Source organism: Meriones unguiculatus, chromosome 9, assembly GCF_030254825.1.
Source record: "Meriones unguiculatus strain TT.TT164.6M chromosome 9, Bangor_MerUng_6.1, whole genome shotgun sequence".
Taxonomy (NCBI): domain Eukaryota; kingdom Metazoa; phylum Chordata; class Mammalia; order Rodentia; family Muridae; genus Meriones; species Meriones unguiculatus.
This window is the reverse complement of record NC_083357.1, coordinates 54,552,688-54,573,649: the sequence shown is the minus strand read 5'-3', so window position 1 is coordinate 54,573,649 and position 20,962 is coordinate 54,552,688. Positions and strand designations below refer to the sequence as shown.

General features: G+C 40.9%; 1 gene segment (V, D, J or C); it reads left to right on the top strand.

Moving 5' to 3' along the window:
• The first annotated feature begins 812 nt into the window (after positions 1-812).
• LOC132656267 (T cell receptor delta variable 1-like) lies at positions 813-1,407 on the top strand. The segment is given in 2 exon segments: positions 813-893; positions 1,091-1,407. Coding segments are annotated over 2 exon segments (366 nt in total).
• The last annotated feature ends 19,555 nt before the right edge of the window (positions 1,408-20,962 follow it).

Genomic DNA, 20,962 nt, shown 5'->3' with positions numbered 1-20,962 from the left:
TCATTACTGGTTATCTCTCTATATATGCCACATTTGTTTATTTATTTATTTTTGTAGGAACTCTTACTTAAACTGAAGCTCATCAATGACTGACTAGTGAGACCCCAAGATTCTCCTGTCTATGCTTCCCTGACCTCAGACTGCAGGGGCAGCCGCTGAATCTAGATTCTTTTGGGGATCCTGGAAATCCACACATAGGGATTTATGATGTACAGCAGTCAACTTACATAATGAACATCTTCTTAACCTCTGAAGACTATTATTTTATTCCTGTTACAATTTGCCAGGGCATAAGCAAATGGGGATCTTCTGGAATGTGATGGGATGCTCTTTACAACATGTTCTAAAACTAGCTTTGTAATTGCAGAATTTAGGTAGACCCTTGCACTGAGCAAAGGAGGAAGACTCAGATACCATTGTTTCACAGGGAAATTGATGGATCTGAGACAATTTTATTTTTTTATTAAGCTTAAATAGATAATCAGACAATAGATGGAGGGAAATAATGGTCAGCAAGTGAATTACATATCAAACATAGATGATGATAAATTTTACTTTCGTTCCCAAAATCATCTCCCTGAATAACACTCAGGGATGCAAAGCAACTTCCCCCTCAGCCGGAATGGATTTTCTCAAACTCCATTTTCAGACAAGGAAGCAAGTAGAGGCCTGTGGTGAGCTACCCTTTTCTCTCTGTATGTGCATATGATCACACCAAACCACATTTCCTGCTTGAGGCAATGTCAGAAACACAGGAGGTAAACATGCTCAGTGCCTGGCCCTCAGACACTGAACACTGAGCTGAAGCAGAGCTGACACACTCATACAGAGGGACCTGGGACACATGCCTCCCTGCAACCTGCTCTGTGTATTGGTGGCCTTGGCCTTCTCTGGTATGGACATCTCACATATAGCTGAGGATATTATGGCCTTTTACATGGACATGAGGGGGAAGAGGGATTGGAGAAAAGTAAGCAGAAATGTCTTCAGTTAAGTTTGCCTTTGGGTCTTACGAGGCCCTCTTCCAACACTGCTTTGTGTACATTACCATAGGATAAGCTTTTTATTCTTTCCTCTGGTTGTTCTGCAGGATGCAATGTGGCCCAGAAAGTCACTCAGGTCCAGTCAACTGCAAGCAGTCAGTATGGAGAAGAAGTCACCCTGGACTGTTCATATGAGGCAAGTTATTACTATTACCAACTCTTTTGGTATAAGCAGCTTGTTACTGGAGAGATGATTTTCCTTATTAGCCAAGTTTCTTCTTCTACTGAGAATGAGAGGAATGGCCACTATTCTGTCACATGGCAGAAATCAGCCAACTCCATCAGCCTTGTCATTTCAGCCTCACAGCTAGAAGATTCAGGGACATATTTCTGTGCGCTCCGAGAATTGACCCACAGTGTTTGAAGTGACAGCAGAAGTTGAACAAAAACTGGGGCTCCTTAAGAGTTGCCCATCGCAGGAGCTCAGCTGAGAAGCACACCTGCACATGCTGAACAGGAAGTCTTACTGTGGATGCTTCCTCTGTGATCTGCATCAGTAGTGTGTTTCTAAGTAAAACCACATCCCAGGCAATTCAGAGACAGTTATGATGAGTGGTTTTCTTTTAATACTTTGTCTTGAAAGTATTTATTTAAAAATAGATGATAGAGAAAATGTGTAGTATATTCTACAGTTGAGAATATGGCACCACAACAATTTAAAGTGTTAGTTTCTCTCCATATTGGCAACAGCACACACATCAAAAGAGTTGTTTGGAAGAGCAAAGAACATAATTTTCTTGTGAAGTTACATTCAGAGAAGCAGAGACATCATGAGTAAAGTGGTCAGAGACAGATCATAAGGACTTCATCAATGAAATACTGGAGGTTCCTGGGTTATCCCCACAGATCTTTGTCTTTGTATCTGGTACTGAGCATGAGGTACTAAGGTCAGCTAGAGCAGCAATTGGGAAGGACAGTTGCATGAGGGCAGCACATGGGTGAACAGAGACTTGTGAAAATACAGGGAGACCCAGGAGATAATTGATGTCTAGAAGGATGACCCACCACACCTCAATCTCTCTAGTTTTGGGGAAATTCAGAAGCCATCGCATTTGTCAACACGATAGAAGCACACAGACTTGACCCAAGACAAATAGAAGCTATAGAAGTGAGGAGTAGAGGGTTAATGGTAAATGGAGCTGGCACCTCATTGACATCAAATGTGCTTGGAGCCTGAATCTGTAGAGCTATAAACTAAATTATACAATATATAATATAAAAATCACCTATGCTTTAAGTCTTCTAATGGTGCTTTTTCCATGTTCACCCCAAAACAGAATGACACAGGGAAAGTAATTCTGAGAAATGTGTTTCTGAATGTGTATTTAAAGATTTTTTATAACATGAGTGTAAACTGTTTTGCCAGCATGTACAAGTGTGTACTGTGTCTGGTTTTCATGGAAGCTAGAAGGGGCATTAGATTCCCTGACATTGGAGTTATTGAAGGGAATGAGTTACTATGGAATGCCAGGAACTGAATCTGATTCTTCTGCAAATATAGCAAGTGATTCTAAGTAGTGTGTCTAAGTTCCAGCCCCCATTTCAAAGAAATCTCTTTAACTCACCAAATAAAAGTCACAGAATAACTGTCTGGGTTAACAAACAATGCCAATTATTTGTGTTTCCAGGAAGCATATTTCATAAAGAAGAACATCTAAAACTGGTAATCAAAGGTGAGAGATCAACATGCCAAATAAATGAAAGCTGTAAACATGACACAGCAAGTCTCATATCTAAAAGAGGAGATTTCTGACCAAAGCCAGACAGGAAGATGAAGAGAACAATTACATAAAAATAGAGAGTAGACCCTGAAAATGTTAGTGCATGGCAAAATGGCGCTCCCAGTTCAACAAACTAAACACTAAATGACATGAAATATCACATGGGCCCCTAATCACTAAGGATCTGAGACTGCATTGCCTAACTGTGATTTTAACAAACCCTCCTACATAAAAAACCCAGCAAAAGAATCTTCAAAGTTACTAAGGACTTCTGCAAGTTCACCTCTCTGATTTTGGAAGGAGAATTCCAGGCAGTCAAGGCAAGGCTTGGGAAGAACTTAGAGAACTCACTAAATGCAAAAAAAAAAAAAAAAATCTGTTAACAAATGTAAAATTTAAAGTCTCTACTCTGAGGAAAAAAAAAAGCCTGGTACTTCATTAAAAGCCAGAAAAGTCAGCATGGGAAACAAATTTTAAGGAAAGGTAAATACATATCACTAACATCCTATGAACTCCTTTGCAATTGTCCTTGTTAAAAGTTCCTCAGTTGGATTCAACGGCATCTGCATGCTGTCTATGCATGTGAGACAGAGGATTGCCAGTTTGAATTCACTCAATATAACAGCTACATTCTGCCTAAAACAAAACATCAAAAAATTTTCTACACTGGGAAGTTCACTGGCACACTAGAAAATATTTTTGCAATGAAGAAAAAGCCCAAATGAACCCCATATAGAAGAAAAGAAAGGTTTTACTGAGAAAAAGATGGTTGACTTACTTTTAGTTACTGTTAACATATATGAAAGACTACATATTTCACAATCCAACTCAGACATGATAACTTTGTATAAAGGCTTTTACTTTTCCCATTTTTGGTTTTCAGGATTGAGACACAGCTTTTTCTAACTCAATAGAGCCTGCCATCCTGTGCTTGCCTGCACCCCTTTAAATGATCTGTTCAGTAGAATCCTCACAGCAGAAGAGATTGAAGTTACTAAAAAATATTTATTTATTTATTTTTTATTTTTTTTTCAATGCATTTTATTCAGGAACCTTGAACAATCATCTGACCTTGCGGAAAGCCAGCCCACAGCTTAAATAGCCTCTGGGTAGCCAACCCTCGTGGGCAATGCAGATAGGTCCACATACACGGAAGCAAGCCAGATCCTCAGCCTTAGCCAAATATGGAGTTGTTTGTGACAGAGAGCACTCACCATTGGGAAGGTAGAAGGCGGAAACCAGCTCCATCTTTAAGGAGCGGCATTACGCAGCTCTCTACAGTTCCCCCTTTTTGTTTTAGATGCATCAGGCAAGAGTTGAGGTCTGATCTCTGGTATTAGAAATAAATTGGGACTTTGTACTGATGTTCATTTAGGTGTCATCCACCCAAAGAGCATCAGACCCGTCCGATACCTTTTTCTCAGAGGCGGGACCTGGGGCATCAACCCGCATGCAATCAGACATGCTCTTCTCTGGGTCGAAAGCAGCTGACCCTGAGTGCAGTGCTTAGCCTCGGATCCTGAGCGTAACATTTTAGCTCCCATGCTTGGGGAGACTGTCCTGCTTCAATGGCTGGACAGTCTTTAAAGGCCTGAATGGTCATGGCTGCATTACGCTGTTGTGAGACTCTAATCTTGCAAATACACCACAGGCAAACCAAGGAGACCAACACCAGAAGGCCTGCAATGTGCACAATAATGTGTTTCTTTATGATATTCCATCCAAACGTATCATCCTTTGTTCTTATCAAACCAATCACCATACCTTTTTCTAATTCCACTTCTACCAGTCTTCTCTTTCTCTACTTTCTCTACCACTCTACTTTCTTTCTCAACACACACACACACACACACACACACACACACACACACACAAGTATTTGCAGCCATGCAACTTACTGATTCCATTTAATTTTGTCCATGGACATATGGACATTTGTTCAGGACTGAGAAGGTGAGATTGAAAAATATGTATGGGAGCTTGTCCCTGGAGGAACCTGATCCTTCCTCTGTCAGCTGTTGTTACAAGCTGAATGTGTTCCTGTAGTAGTTGAAGCATGTGGACTCTCTCTTACCCATGTTAGCATGCCAAGTGATGTTATCATGATATTTATTTTGCTCAAGCAAACATATTTTTGAGATGCCTGATTGCATTTCCTTGTCATTTTTGGGGGAATGTACCTAGCAGCAGGAATTCTAGACCTCTGGCTCCCCCAATCTCTCTGCCACCTCCTCTGTGACTTCCTCGAGTCTTAGGTGCAGATATTTCAGTTGGATTTTGCACCATAGAGACACTTATTCCTTGTATTATGAACAATTGTAGATTTCTGGCCTGTGAAGGAGGAGGATGCTCATAGATTTGTCTTTGGGGATTGTCTTGGCTGTTAACTGCTGCAGTGAGGTCCAGCTCACTAAGGGCTAGGCCATCACCAGGCAGGTGGTCCTAAACTGTATAAGAAGGAGATGAGCGTAAACTGACCTGCAAGCCAGATGGTAAGCACCATTCTCCTGTTCTCCTGCTGCACCTCTTTGGCTGTAAAGTGTATTGCTTGTTCAGATGTACTGCTGTATAGGCCTGGAAGCAAGACTGATTTCAAGTTTCTGCACTGACCTCCCTCAGTGTCTATGCTCAGTGGACTGTGCTCTGAAAGTATAAGCTAAAATAAATTTTTCCTATTTTCCTGTCATCTACTCCTCTTTTGTGTGTCTGCTTATTTCTCTTTTGAACTTTCAGGTGTGTTGCTGGTATGATATCTCTCCAATTTCTGAAGGCGCTTAGTGCTATGAACTTTCCTCTTAGCATTGCTTTCATTGTGCCCCACAACTTTGGGTATGTAGGGCCTTCATTTTTTTTTTTTTGAATACTAGAAAGTCTTTAAGGGTTCCTCCTTATCCGTTCTTATTAATTTTAGTTTAAACCCTAAATTTTTGTGCCATATTAGTATAGGATCACCTGCATTTGTGTCCTGGTATTCCCTTTGGCAATTCTTATTGGAAAACATTTCTATAGTGAGGTTGTGTGGGAGTGGGGTTGTCTTGGCCTTTCATATTTTCTGTTTGTTATATGATCTCAGCACGCTGACTTCTTTCATTGTGTCTGATACTGTAGCCTGCCTCTGCTGAGTAGCATTTTGTTCCTGTTTTTGATGTTCCTCAAGCTTGCTTGCATTCAGATCAGGTGCTAAGAGTTGGTAGTTCTTCAGATACAGATACTCGTTATCGATTGCAGGGATGAAAGTGACTCTATTTCCGTGTTAATTAAGAAAGCATGTGAATGTGACTCAGGTCTGGGTCTCTGCGCTTTGTGCAAAAGCTTTCCAAGCTAAGTTATGCCTGTGAGTGTGGAGATGGCACAGGCAGTTTCTGGGAAATTTACCAGTCTAGGTCACTTTGCAAGCGACAGGATCTAAAATATGCTTTCTGGTTGTGGGGAGATGTGAGTGGATGGAGATCTGGGCTTTCCAATTGGAGGTGTTGCTTTACAGTGGAGGAAACACAGCTAGGCCTGTGAGTGTGGGGATGGAGTGGGCGAGTGGGGACCTGAAACACTCTTCTGGTTACACTGGTTCACAGGCCAGGAGCCCAGCTAGGTCTGAGAATGTGCTACTCACAGGGTGAATAAGAACATAAAACAACCCCCCACCTGGTTAGGCTGGTTCACAGTCTACATGAGCACAGCTGTTTGGAAGAGTAGGGATGGTACAAGTGGGCTGGAGTCTCTTTTGAAGTTTGTCTGTCTATCTATCTATCTATCTATCTATCTATCTATCTATCTATCTATCTATCTATCTAATGTAACTTAGAATACTAGGAAAGAAACTAGAGTCCAGGAGTTAGAAATCTGACCACAGGGTGGCAGTGCACCTCAGCTGATGCAGTGAAAGGCGATCTCAGAGAATTCTCAATCAACAGGCTTGCTTCCCATTGGCTGGGCAATTAACTCAGCAGGTCTGATTGTCACAAGGACCAATCTAGACTTGCAAGTGGCTCAGCTGGCTGGAGACTGAGCATCTGCAATTGATCTGAATAGGAAGCACCATGAAGACAGCTGTTCATGCTTTATTCATTTTCCTCTGGCTGCAGATGGACTGTGAGTTGAGGATGGGGTGTTTGTGGGGCTGGGGGGATAGAGTGTGTTAGTGGATGATCCTTAGATGTCCAGAAAATGGCTTCATTCAGTTTTTTCTGCTTACTATAGCAGTAATTAAGGAAGAGAAATTACTTGAAAACCGTTCTCTCCATCTTTCTGCATAGGGGAAAGCCGAGGTGAGCAGGTGAAACAGTACCCTTCTTCCCTGAGTGTCCAGGAGGGAGACAGTGCTGTCATCAACTGCACTTACACTGACAGTGCCTCAGCCTACTTCTCTTGGTATAAGCAAGAGCCTGGGAAGGGTCCTCAGTTCATCATTGACATCCGTTCAAATATGGAAAGAAAGCAGAACCAAAGACTCAGCCTTTTGTTGGATAAGAAAGAGAAACACCTGTCCCTGCATGTCACAGCCACTCAGCCTGGAGACTCAGCCATCTACTTCTGCACAGCAGATACACACTGCTCCCTAGACACCTGCAGCCTGTCCTCAAACCTGTCACCACTTGTTGAGTGCTTTGCACGGCCCTTGTGGTTCAAGGACAAACACAGTGATTGGTCACATCCTTTGCTTTTGGTTCTTGGGATTGAGTTTAGAGTCTTGAAAGTACTCAACAAGTGTTCTATCATTGTGTCATGTTCAAACATAATACAACAATTAACTTCAGTTTTAGCATATCATTCCTGGGTTCTACTTTTTTCAGAGGATAACAGGTGATGAAACAGTGAAATTTCTGAGGTAGGAGAAGGTATACCCTCACTGTTCCAGGAAACTTCTCTTCATAATTATTACGAATACAGGTAGAGAACACAAAATGAAACTGAATTTTTACCATTATCTGTATTTTGGATGAGATGCCTCTAATCCTGTAGAAAACAAAAATACATGCTCTTGTTAATACATACTTAGAATTCAAACAAGAATACAATTTTTAAATTCACTGTGGAGATATTTAAATGATCCAATTGGCTGGAGTTCTTGTGAGAACAGCAGGCTTTCAGTTTCTGTCAGTTTTTTGTCATTTTAAAAAAAGATAGAACTGCACATATGCATCTATTCTAAAAAAAACATTCCGTACCCTGGGACACCATTAATAATAGTTTGCTATGCAGAGAGGAATCTAACATAACTAACCTCTGAAAGGCTTCACACAGAAGCAGAATAAAATAGATGCTGAGACCCAAACCAAACACTAGGCTGAACTAAGGGAAGATTTGGGGGAAAGATAGAGACACTAGGAGGGTACAAGAACTCCACAAAAAGACTAACAGAGTCAACTAATGTAGGCCAATGGGCCCTCACAGAGACGGAACCACGAACCAAAGACCAAGCCAGGACTGAAACTAGACTCCGTACACACATGTAGCTCATGGGAAGCTTGGTCTTCATGAGGGTTCACTAATAATGGGAGTGGGGGCCCTCTCTGACATAGACTCTGTTGCCTGATTTTGGATCACTTCCTCTTAGCCGGGTTACCTTGTCTGGGCTCAGTGAAAGAGGATGCACCTAGTCCTGTTGAGACTGGATGTGCAGGGCAGGGTTGGTTGCTTGGGTCTTCTCTTTTCTGCAGAGAAGTGGAGGGGAAAAGTAGGAAGAGGTGGGACCAGGAGAAGAGGAGGAAGGGGCTGCCATTGGGATGTAAAGTGAATAAACAAGTTAATTAATTGAAAAAAAAAAACATTTCCTACAAACTATTAAGTTGCAGCCTTTATACCCATGCCATGATGAGCTGCCTGTGCTGGACTTATCAAGTGCTCATTGGACATCATCTCAGTACAGTAGACTACATTTCTAGCTTTGATCATATTTTTTTTTTCATTGAAGAAACAAATCAGTCCTTGTCATGTTTCTTTACAACACTGTGAACTATGTTAGATGCAGGTTTTTCTGCACTTAAATGGACTAATGATCCCACCCGTGCCTTCATTTTTTTTAAGTTATCCATTCTAAGATGTGAGTCAGAAAGACATGTATAATTTACAGTGATCATCTTCTCAAACACTGCACTAGTTTCAATAATGTCTCCTATGTTGTAGGTGATGTTCTCAATAACCCTACTTTTTTCATAATTCTACTTTGTAGTATTAAGATTTCAAACAATTCATTCATTGCCTGTTGACAATAGGAATACATGTGCTACACATCTTCAAGAAGATTAGAAAATATCACTGTTACTATAATACATGAAAGTTTTAGACATCAAAGTGTTTATCCTATCATTGCACATTTTTGTAATTTGGCATATCCAAAAAGGAACCATTAGTTTAGCAGCATGAATTAATTTTTCTTCTCTTCAAGGGTTATATTTTATAATGGAGTAAAGAGTATTTGCAGTCATTACCTATATCAATGTCCAGCATGCCACAATAACTCCCTGGGAGCAGTAGTGGCTCACACACCCTATTTGAACTTATGATCTGCTCAAGAGGAGGGATACCATGCCTGGTATGGAAACCTAGTCACGTACTCAGAGCCATGTGTGTGATATTTCCATGTGAGTTATTTTCCAGAAGGCCTCACAGGTCTTCACACAATATATGATACCTTTCTTAGTCTTGGTTTTGTAACATATTTAATTGAAATGGTTGTATCGATGAAGAAAACACATACTATGATGTTACATACAGAAAAATAAAATCAGAACTGACCTACAGTGTGCTCTTCTAGTTAGAGGAGATACAACATCATTGGAGTTATCCTCTGTGCATCCTGTGTGTTAAATGACCAACCTAATTAGAAAGATGTGTCTACCGGTGCAACAGTGACGTGATTGTTTTTAGGGTCAAACAACTTCTTTCTCATTGGACTTGAGATGTGCTCTGATAAGGAGGTACATTTCCATTTGTTACCCATTCAGAAGCCTACAGCTATGAAAATGTAAAGATAAAAAGGAAACAGGAAAGAAATGCTGTTTTAATAGATGATTCCCATTTGTATAGAAGGGCAGCATGAGCGCACATTCTGAACTCCAAATGTCGCTAGAATGTCTCTATATTCATTATCTTGAACTGTTAGAGACCAAGTTTCTGAGCCACAGGCTGTTGCTTAAAGATCACATTTGTAACCTCAAAGCAAGAATTAAGAAAAAGGTGCACAAAGGTGAGAAAGAACAATTTTGTGAGGAGACCAATTCTGTCAGAGGGAAAAATTACTGAGACAAAATTAAATGATAGAAGGAGCTTCCACAGACTCAAGGCAGCCATGAAAGGTAGCCTCATGAGTGGAAGCTTTGAACTTGAAGGAAGAAGCTTTTCTGAAGACACGTTTGTGAGCTGGCTGCTTGGGATGCTGTCTGCAGATACTCAAGAAAGAGCCACAAATGCCTCACCAATCCCAAATGATCGTCTGCTTCGTGTTTCCTAACAACAGCCACCACTGGTCACAATGACATTTACAGAAAAGAGCTAAGAAAGGTCATAGTCTACATTGATGCAGAGTGTGGTGTAACACATGTGTTATATCAGTTGTGCCACTCTCAACTGCTTCCTTTCTTGTAGCTGTTCTGTACAGTTAATGTTCAAGCGTTGTTTCAAGACACCAATGACATCCTAAGTAAATGGGCAGCACAATCCCATTCTTTAAAATCTGCCAGAAGAAAAAAAAGAGCAAATAGTAGTGATTACACACTCTTAGGGTCAATTTATAATAATTTTATAAAATGTTTGTAAAATTTTAAAAACTGTTTTTTATTCTACTTTAGGTACATGAGTGTTTTTCCTGCATTTGTGTTTTTCTTCCGTGTGTACCTGGTGCCAACAGAGGTGAGAAGAGAGAATCAGTTCCCCTAGAGCTGGAGTTACAGTTGTTGTGAACCAGTGCGTGTTCTGAGAATCCAACCTGGGTTCTCTGCAAGTGTACCAAGTGCTCTTTATTGCTGAGCCATGACTCCAGGCCTGCAGAGTATCTTTCTACAAGTTTGGATCAGTGAAAGTAAATTGTAAAAACCTCCTTTTTGCCATTCAGTTTATCATTTGGTAAAGACCAAAACAGAAGGCCCATTAGTTGCTCTACTATAACATGTACTCTACTTTCATGTCAGGTATAATTCTCAGAATGATGACAGTCAATGTGTTCTTGGCCACTGTTTATGTTCTTTACATTGTCAAGAGCCTCTTGAAGTCTGACATGTGCCCTACAATTGATGTAGATGGTGAGAGTACATTTCTGCCTCTAGGAGGATTGCCAGAGACTGTTGTTAAATTTCTGTCTACCAGAGGGTGGAGTTTCCTAACACAAGATGATCATCTATGTGAATTATAAGCTTCACAGGTTCATCATTTGATGTTGTTTCATCATTTCTTTGTGTGAAGAGTCAAGAACAGTAGCTGGGTGACACTGAAGATGAACCCTCCTCCAGCTTTAGTGACTATGATATTGTTCATGCTTGGTAAGTCAGTGACTTCTCATTTGCACTTTTTCTCCTATGATGTCAGAAAAATAGTTAATCATCCATGAGCTTTGTTGTTAATGTAAGACAGATATCCTGTTCTTGCTCCAGGGAGGATCCATGGAGACTCCGTGACACAGAAACAAGGTCAAGTGACCCTCTCAGAAGGCAATTTTCTATTTATAAACTGCATGTTCTCAGCCACAGGGTTCCCAACTCTTTTCTGGTATGTTCGATATCCTGGAGAAGGCCCACATCTCCTCCTGAAAGTCATCACAGCTGGCGAGAAGGGAAGCAGCAGAGGGTTTGGAGCCACATATGATAAAGGAACCACCTCCTTCCATTTGCAGAAAGCCTCGGTGCAGGAGTCAGACTCGGCTGTGTACTACTGTGCTCTGACTGACACAGTGGCAGACACTGCGGGGGGGGGGGGGTGAGCACAAACCCTGAGAAGGAAAAGAAAACCTGACTTCTGATCATCTGTCTTTTAGATCATGCTGTTTTCCACCAGTCTGTGTGTGCCCCAAAGTTTATCTGGTTGGTGAAAGTTATACAAATGGTCAGAGCAGAACAAGAGGAAGATGTTATCACAGCTGGATTTTCATAGGGGAAACTGAAACCCTACAATATCAGTGGTTACTCATGGAGTGTCAGATTGATTTCACAGGAAAGCTGTGGCTACCATGTAGTGGTCATTTTTCTTCATCTCCACCTACCTACAGGTCATTTTCTTCATGCAGAACAACATATGCCAGGAAAGGTGTTATCTAGATAATGTATATCTAATACATTGGAAAGACAGGTTATTAGAGGGCTACAGGCTTTGTATACCTGAAGATTTGTAATAAAGATACATAGGTCGAAAAGACAGGAGAAAGGGAACCCAGAGCAGGCAGATGATCTTCAGAATTTCAATGTCCCCCATCTCCTCTAAATCCAATCCCCAGTCTCATCCTCAGCCCTGTAGTAGACTGTCTGCTGTGGTCCTCATACATTTGTCCACATTCCCAGAACACTAGACTGATCCTGATGGCACACCCTGATCTCTTCCCTACCATGGATCTCCTCACCCTACATCTTTTAGCCCACCCCTTTGCCTAAGTGTTAGCACCCAACTGTAAAGAAACATTCTGTCTGAAATCCAGTGTCCACATGGGGCAGGATATCAGAAAGATTCCCTAGCAGACAACACCCTGTTCTTAGAACCAAGGAGAAGAATAGAATCCAAAGAAGAGAGTGCACATCTGACAAAGGTAAGAACACACACCAGCGCAGAGAATTACAATGACCACAAAACTAGATGTTTAGATTCCTGCATAAAAACAATAACACTGAGAATGATATGTCTTCATTAAAGCCCCAAAACCCTACTCCAGTAGGCCCCACGAAACACAAGATAGCTGATGCACATGACAAGAATTTCAAATTACCCTTTATGACTAAGTTAGAGGTCTTGAAAGAGAAAGTGAATATATTCATTAAAGAAATCAATGAGCAAAAAAATATGGGCCCAGGAGGGCCTGTAGAGACTGATGAATCACCCAAGGGCCATGCATGGAGAGGACCTAAACCCCTGATAAAATGTTGTTTATGGGCAGCTCAGTCTCCACAGGGGTTCACTAGTAAGGGGAGCAGGGGTAGTCACTAGCATGAACTCAGTTACCTGCTCTTTGATCACCTCCCCTTGGAGAGGTTGCCTTACTAGGCCACAGAGAAAAATGATCTAGACTGTCCTGATGAGACCTGATTATAGGCTAGGGTCAGATAGTAGGGGAGGAGGACCTCCCCTATCATTGGATTGTGGCAGGGGTATAAGAGTAGAAAAGGGAGGGAGGGTGAGATTGGGAGGGGATTGAGGAGGGGGGTAGAGTTGGGATACAAAGTGAACAAACTGTAACTTAAAAAAAAAAAAGAAAAAATGCTTTCTTTATTCCTTGTATGGTTTTGGCTCCTTTGTCAAAATTCAAGTGACCTGAAAATACACAACACAGTATCAGTTGACTGTAAGCACGAACCAACTACTTGGCTATGTTGATCCTACTACCTCCATGCCTCCACAGATCTTTACTCTGCTGGCTGTGGAGCTCTCACAGACTCCTGCAGGACAGTTGTTTCCTGCCTTGTTCTATGTGGACCCAGTTCAGCTCTGGCACAGACATTCCCCTGGTTCAGATGACTTCATGTCTATGTTAGGAATGGAGAGTTAGAGAAAGTAGAAGTGTTAGGGAAGAAGAGAGATAAGGAAGAAAGGGGAGGAGTGGAGAGGGGAGGGAGAGTCAAAAAGAGGGAGGGGGAGAGAAACCATATTTACAACTTCATGATCAATCCCTACTCAAAGGACTTTATTCAAGAAGAGAGAATAAGAAAAATAGAGAAATTAAAAAGTTCCCGAGTTTTATTTCTTGTTGAGTTGCTAGAAACAGTTCCATCTGTTCTGCACCAAGCACACAAATATGTTCCTGGCTCTAAATAAAATGAATAATTCCAGACCTTTCTAGACTTTAACCTAGATAAGCAGCCTGACTAGGCCATCTGTAAAGCCTGTAGATGTATTTGAATGGGAGTGACAAGGGTTAGATTTATGCTGTGTGAAAAGCCTCACTCAGATTTCTGTGGCTGTCATGTCTAGGTGGTTTTCCAGTGCAGGTGAACGCCTGTGTGTGACACTGATTATTACTGAGAAAGAAGACGACATCTGCAGAGTGTACACACACACACACACACACACACACACTCTCAATCTCACTCCCCACCCACACTCGGGGGGCAAATGTTTCTTTAAAATGCCAATTGTTCTCTCAAGAACTTTACTTTTAATAATTACATTAGAAGAATTTACAGTTTGATTATTTCTTTTCTCGCTATTGTAAGTCCACAAGATGGCAGTGTCTTCTTAGGGATCCTAAGTAGAGTTCTCAAGTGGGAGAAAGGGGAGGGCAGGAAGTAGAGGGAGGGGGGGAGAAAGGGCTGGAGGAAAGGCTTGGTGCTGCAGAGGTGGTGAAGAGAGTCCCTTTTCTCATAGCTAGCAAAGCGGCTTTTCATGTTTCCTGAAGCAAGAGATGTGGAAACTTTTGAATGTGACCATATGAGTTTAGAGTTGAGAATCTGAATCCTAAGTGAAGAGGGAGGAGAGATGAAATCCTTGAGTGTTTCACTAGTGGTCCTGTGGCTTCAATTAAGCTGTAAGTTTGGGAATTTCTTTGGGATCCAGGTGTGGTATATAAAGTTGTTGCCTGCTCCAGGCTAATGGTAGAAAACACATAGGTTTTTAATCTCTAGTTAGGGGTGGGTGGGCTATTGAAAAAGCATTCTGGAGTGTTAGCATCCCTATTCCTCCAGGTCTGTTTGTCTGACTTTTGTCTTTCTACACAGGGGTGAGTAGCCAGCTGAAGGTGGAGCAGATCCCAGAATCCCTCAGTGTCCCAGAGGGAGCCATGGCTTCTCTCAACTGCACTTTCAGTGATCGTAATTCTGTGTACTTCTGGTGGTACAGACAGCATTCTGGGAAAGGCCTTGAGGTGCTGATGTCCATCTTCTCCAATGGTGACAAGGAGGAAGGCAGATTCACAGCTCACCTCAATAAAGGCAGCCTGCACGTTTCCCTGCACATCAGAGACTCCCAGCCCAGTGACTCTGCTGTCTACCTCTGTGCAGTGAGGACACAGTGCTCCCCTGGCACCTGCAGCCTGCACACAAACATACTGGGTCACAAAATGCCTTATAGAGAGCTCAGACCACACAGTGGAGAAATTCTGTTTCTATTCTATATGCAATGGGAATTAATAGCAGGAGCAGCAAGGGCTTGGGGTTGATTGGGAAGGTATTTTAACATTTTGAAAAGAAGTAGTCCTGAAGAGAAAGGCAAACTATTGGTTCATTTGAAACATTTTCCACTTTTCTCTTCTCACATGCTGATGGTTATGTAACAATGTTGGAAACAAATATATGGCCATGACACTCACCACATGCTGTGCTATGAAGACCACAATCACCACTACAACACTCTAGCTTCCTTGATTTTAAGAGCTTTAAATAAAACCTTCTTGTTTTTTAATTTTTAAAAACAGCTTAGAAAGTCACAGGTTTCTGTATGTCAGGTTCATACATATTTACTTCTAATTGTCTCTTCTTCCATTTTATCCTCTTTGCCATCTCCCGGTTCCCCATTCCCACTCAGTCCTTCTTGCTCCTGGTATCCCTGCTTCCACTTCCATATCATGGGTTCTATTACATCCCACTCATCTATCTTAATGCTTCAATTGTCCCTTCTCATTGGCTGCTTTCTAGTTGTGTGGTGTCTACACACACTCATATTCATGTGAATACACAAAAATAAAAATTAGAAGCTAAGATTTGCATGTATTTATCTCTCCAAATCTAAATAACTCACTGTAGTATATTTCAGTTGTGTCCATTTTCATACCAATTCCATAGTTTTATATTTCTGAGCAATACTCATCTGTCTATGTGTCTATCTATCTATCTATCTATCTATCTATCTATCTATCTATTATTTATCTCTATTTATCTATTTAACAACTACCTATGTATCTATAGATGTATCTATCTATCTTCTGTTAGATAGGTATACATATACACCAAGTTATTATTCATTGTTTTGTTGATAACACATAGAATACCTTCATTCCCAAAGAATTTTGAACAGAGCAGAAATAAACAGGATTGAGTGAGTATTTCTGTAGTAAGATATAGAGTACTTCAAGTATATAACAAGAAATTACAGAGTTAGGCCACATAACACTACCTCTTTTAGGTTTCTGAGGCCATTTTATGCTTATTATCACAGGTGTCACATCAGTCTATGCTTCCAGCAACGGTGAATAAAATCCTGTTTTTCAACATCCGCATCAGCATTTGTTATCATTTGATTTCTTGAGGATAGCTGTTCTGAATGGGATGTGATGAAGTCTCAAATCAGTTTAACTTAATTTCACTGATGACTAAGGATGTTCAATGCTTTCATTATTGGCCATTTGCATTTTTTCTTTTGATAATTCTCTGTGCCCAAACCCATTTTTTGATTGATTGTTTTTATTGTTTAGGTTTTTTGTATGTGTGGTTTTATCTTCTCTCAGTTGAGTAGCTGGCAAGATTTTCTCTCATTTGTAGTTTGTCTCTTAGATTTGTTAACTGTCTAATCCATTGATTTCCTGTATTTTACTTTCATTAATTCATTTATTTTTGGATAAGATTTTGTTGTGGAGCCTAAAACTCTTGATCCTTCTGTTTCACCCCAAGGTATGGGATTACAGGCTTGTGTCACCATAAGAACCTCCATTTATTACTATTTAAAATGCTGAAAATGTCCCCTCACTTGGTATATTCATGTGGGTGCTCACTGAAGATATACCACAAGTCAGTGCTGTAGCTCTGGATTTTATCATTCATGGATACATGAAAATGTTATATAACAGATCTCCCTGGGAGAAAGTAATGTACTTCCTTTATCTTAGTCTCTCAAAACCCTGTTTCTATAGTCTACGGAAAACCTGGATAGCAGGGACTGGATATTTGGTTAGGTGTGTTCACAGACACACCTACTTACTAAAAGGATGCAACAGAATCAGGATTTTCTATACATTCTCAGTGTTTAGAAGTGGAGACTGAACGAATATTTCCAGATCGTGGAAGAATAATGTGAAACACTCCAAAGCATGTATTTAAAAGATAATATATTTTACCATGATAGGTAGATATAAACAGCGATATAGTAAATCTTTTTCATTATTATTACTATTATCATTATCATTATTTTACTTTATGTGCATTGGCCCTTTTCCTGCAAGGATATCTGTCCTTGGAACTAAGGTTACAAATAGATGTGAGCTCCATGTAGGTGCTGGAAATTGAACATAGGTCATTTGGAAAAGCAGCCAGTGCACTTAACTCCTGAATCATCTATCTCTCCCACCCCATGGGATAATCATTCTTAATTAAAATATAGCCCCTGGTGAGTTCCACATGCTCCAGGGTATGGCCCCATAATGGACATATGGGTAACACACTAAATGGACATAGTATGTTATAGGGAAAAAAAGGACATGAATCTGGAGAGGAGCTTGTTAGGGAGAAATCTATCTATCTATCTATCTATCTATCTATCTATATACATATATAATTATGTTATATATTTGTAGTTTATCTCTTTGCTCAGATAACTGTCTCACTGCTTTTCTGTGTTTACTTTAATTAATATAGAAATATATTATGTAATATTGATATATGATTATATAATATATACAGGATGTATTATATAATATAAATATATATGTATATTTTACTGGAAAACTGGGGGTAGATGCAATATTTTATTGTGTATCTGTGTGGCATTTTCAAAAATATTGAAAAGGCATTGAGGAAGAGTAAAAGATTGATATACAGTAAAAATATTTAAAACTGTGCTCAGTTTTGTATTGTGTAACCTCTGGGTTTGTGGCATTTTGGCAAGAATCCAGGGTAGTGTTCCAATCTGAGTATGGCCTGTGTTACTAAGAGGTCCATGGTGGTTTAATGAGAATGGTCCTCATGTTCTCACACACTGAAGACCTGGTGCCCAGGTGGTAGCACTGTCTGTGGGAACACACAGAGATGAGGTCTTGCTGATGAAGCTAGTCCCTGGGGCTGGTCTTTGAGAGTTACAGCCTCACCCCATTTCCAGCTAACACTCTCTCTGCTTCCAGCTCTTGGTTGAAGATGTGATCTCTCTGCTTCCTGCTCCAGCTGCCATGCCTGCTGCTCACTGTCCTGTCTGTCTCCCACCAAGATGGACTCTTATCCCTCTGGAACTTTAAGCCAAAATAAAGTCTTCCATAACTTTATTTTTGCTTCAGTATTTTATCACAGTCACGAAAAGTAACTGATTTAGGGTCATTTGCTATGGAGTCTACTATGATAACAATTTCAATGCTTGTTTTAGGATTAAATGAAATACTTTTTTTTTTTTTGCCCATGAACAATTGAATAAATAAGATGACATCGAAGAGGCTGGGCTTGGAAAAGGTACAACTCTTGTATTGATTCAGCCTTATCTTCCAGATCATGAACTGCACCTCAGAGATTCTAAAGGAATATTGCACACAAATGAGGAATTCATATTATTCAAGAATCCTGAGACTTCTGGAAAGAATAGACAAATTACTCAACAATAAAGACATTATCTCAGTAAACCAGTAAGATTTTAAGATGAGCAAAGGATGAAGAATAAAAGGAATGGAAATAATCAGAAAGAATAAAATGGCATACCTTCACAATAACCCCAAGTGTAAATGGTATAAGTTCATCAATTAAAAGACTTTTGCTCACCCTAAAACCACATACTTATCAGTATGCTGTCTTCAAGAAACTCACTTCACTGACAAAGGTATGTACATACTGAAAGTGAAAGGATGAAATATATCATTCTAAGAAGTTGGAACTCAAGAGAAAGCAGAAGTAGCTGTGCTCATTATCTGAAAAGCAGATTTCAAGCCATAAACAGTCAGAAGGCACAAAGGTACATGAACAAAGGGAACAGTCCAGCAAAAACAGAGCATTTGTAATTATATGTGCCAGTGATAGTTTGTAAAGAAAACTACACTAGACAGAAACAGACACACCCAGATGTAATAAGGAGCATAATAGTGGGTGACATCACTCTTATCCTGGCCAATAGGTAAATAATCCACACAAAAAGTTAGCCATGAAGCCTTAGAGATAAACCTCACATAGACAAAATGGCTTATGGGACGTCTATAGAATATTTCAATGAATGGCCACAAAGTACATATTATTCTTGGCATCTCAGGTAACTTTCTACAAAGGAGACCACATTTAAGTCAAAGAAAAATTTAATAAAAGAAAAAATTAAAATAGCTTCTTAAATCTTATTACACATTAACAAAGGTAGCAGCAAAGCAAACCTCCACCCTCACAATTCAAGTGTTGGGTATTACACTCATTCTCATAGGGTTTTTTCAAAGCTGAGGAGTATTTCTGCTAACCGAGAGACAATTAACATTCAAACCCACTCCTAATATTTCAGAATTTTAACAAGCATATGTAACATATATATATATATATAAAACACATCTATATAAATTTATGTAAATACAGAAAATTATAAAGTTGTGATTCCAAATTATTACTTATGATTAGATTACATGACATGATCTTGTTGTTTAAAATATTAAAGACATTTTAACATGCAGAACTGAGACTCCATATGGCAGTAGCAACAAGTGATGCTGACCACATGGGCACATGACCTGGCCATGTATTCAGATGGATTGCTTTTAGTTTTTTTTTTTTGTTTTGTTTTGTTTTTTTTTTTTTTTTTTTTTTTAGAACAAGGTTTATTCTATGTTGCTTAGGCAAGCCAGAAACTACTGGATTCATAGTTTTCCGGTTTTATTCTTCCTAAGTAACTGGGACTATAAAGATGTGCCCTTGTATCCATCTCTGGGACACATATTTATGAAAAGGCTAACTTTCAGAATTTATAAAATTTCATGGAGCCGTAAGAAAAATAAGCTATAAAATATGAAAATGGGGGGGAGCCAAGATGGCGGCGCCGGGAGATCACTGTGTCTGAGAGGGACAGCACTCTCCTTGCAGCGACCAGGAGACTGAACTCTGGGCCCTAAAACTGCAGCGATCGTGTTTCCCAGGTGAGGGGAGGCTCCAACGGCTTGGGAATAGGTCGGGTCAACTCTCAGCTGCCCAGCCAGAACCCAGAAGAGAACCCAGGTAACGTGGGCTTTGGCTCTCTGGGCTGGAGCCGCAAGCCTGCGGGTCCGGATCACTTTCCCAGGCTGATCAGTGGGCACAAGGGTGCCTGAGACTGGGAGTCCCAGTCGCAAGAAAACCCCACGGGGAAGCAAAGTTGTGGTCTGATCACGGGTCACCCAGTATTTCCCTGGAAGGTCTCACTGACCGCAGGTACCCGCCGCCATTGCAACTGAGCTCCCTCCCTGCTGAGAGCTAAGTGCCCAGCTCATCAGTATGGAAGAGCTGCGTGCCCCAGTACAACAGGGACTGGGAACCCCTGTCTGGAGATGGCCCCACAGGGAAGGAAGAAACTGTGCTGCTGGGGTCACCTAGGCTGTGCCTGGGGAAAGTCACACAGAACACAGATTGCAAACAGGCAAGTATGCCCAGGCATCACAGATCTGGGCCCAAGCAGGGAGCACAGAGATATTGGGAACCTAGCCCCCGCAGACTAACAGGCAGGCACATGCTCCGCCAGCCCAGAGGCCTGCTTTGTACCAACTACTCCTTACAGACAGAACTGTGTGCCCCAAGACACCAGAGTCTTAGAGTCACTGTCTGGAGAAACCCTCACAAAGAACAAGGAACGAAGCAAAGGGGACAGACTTAGGCAACCCAGTATATCCCCAGAAAAGGTCTCACAGACTGGCCCAACCCAAGGAACTGCTGTGCCCCAGATATCCTGCTGTTACTCACAGCAGGAGAACAGTACTCACCCGCCACAGATTATCTCTTGGGTTCTGGGGCACAGAGCCCCAACCTCAGACCTACAAAAGACTGGGAACCCTGAGATCAAGCCCCAGCTACTGCTCCAAGGGGCAACCACTTATCCCTAACAAAACCGACCGAACCATGGGACACACAGGTTACAGCAGCTGATCACTAAATTTACAGCAAGAAACCCAGAAGGAGGGCAGCTGTCTCCAGGACTTCTCCCGGTGAGAGGAGAGCCCTCTTG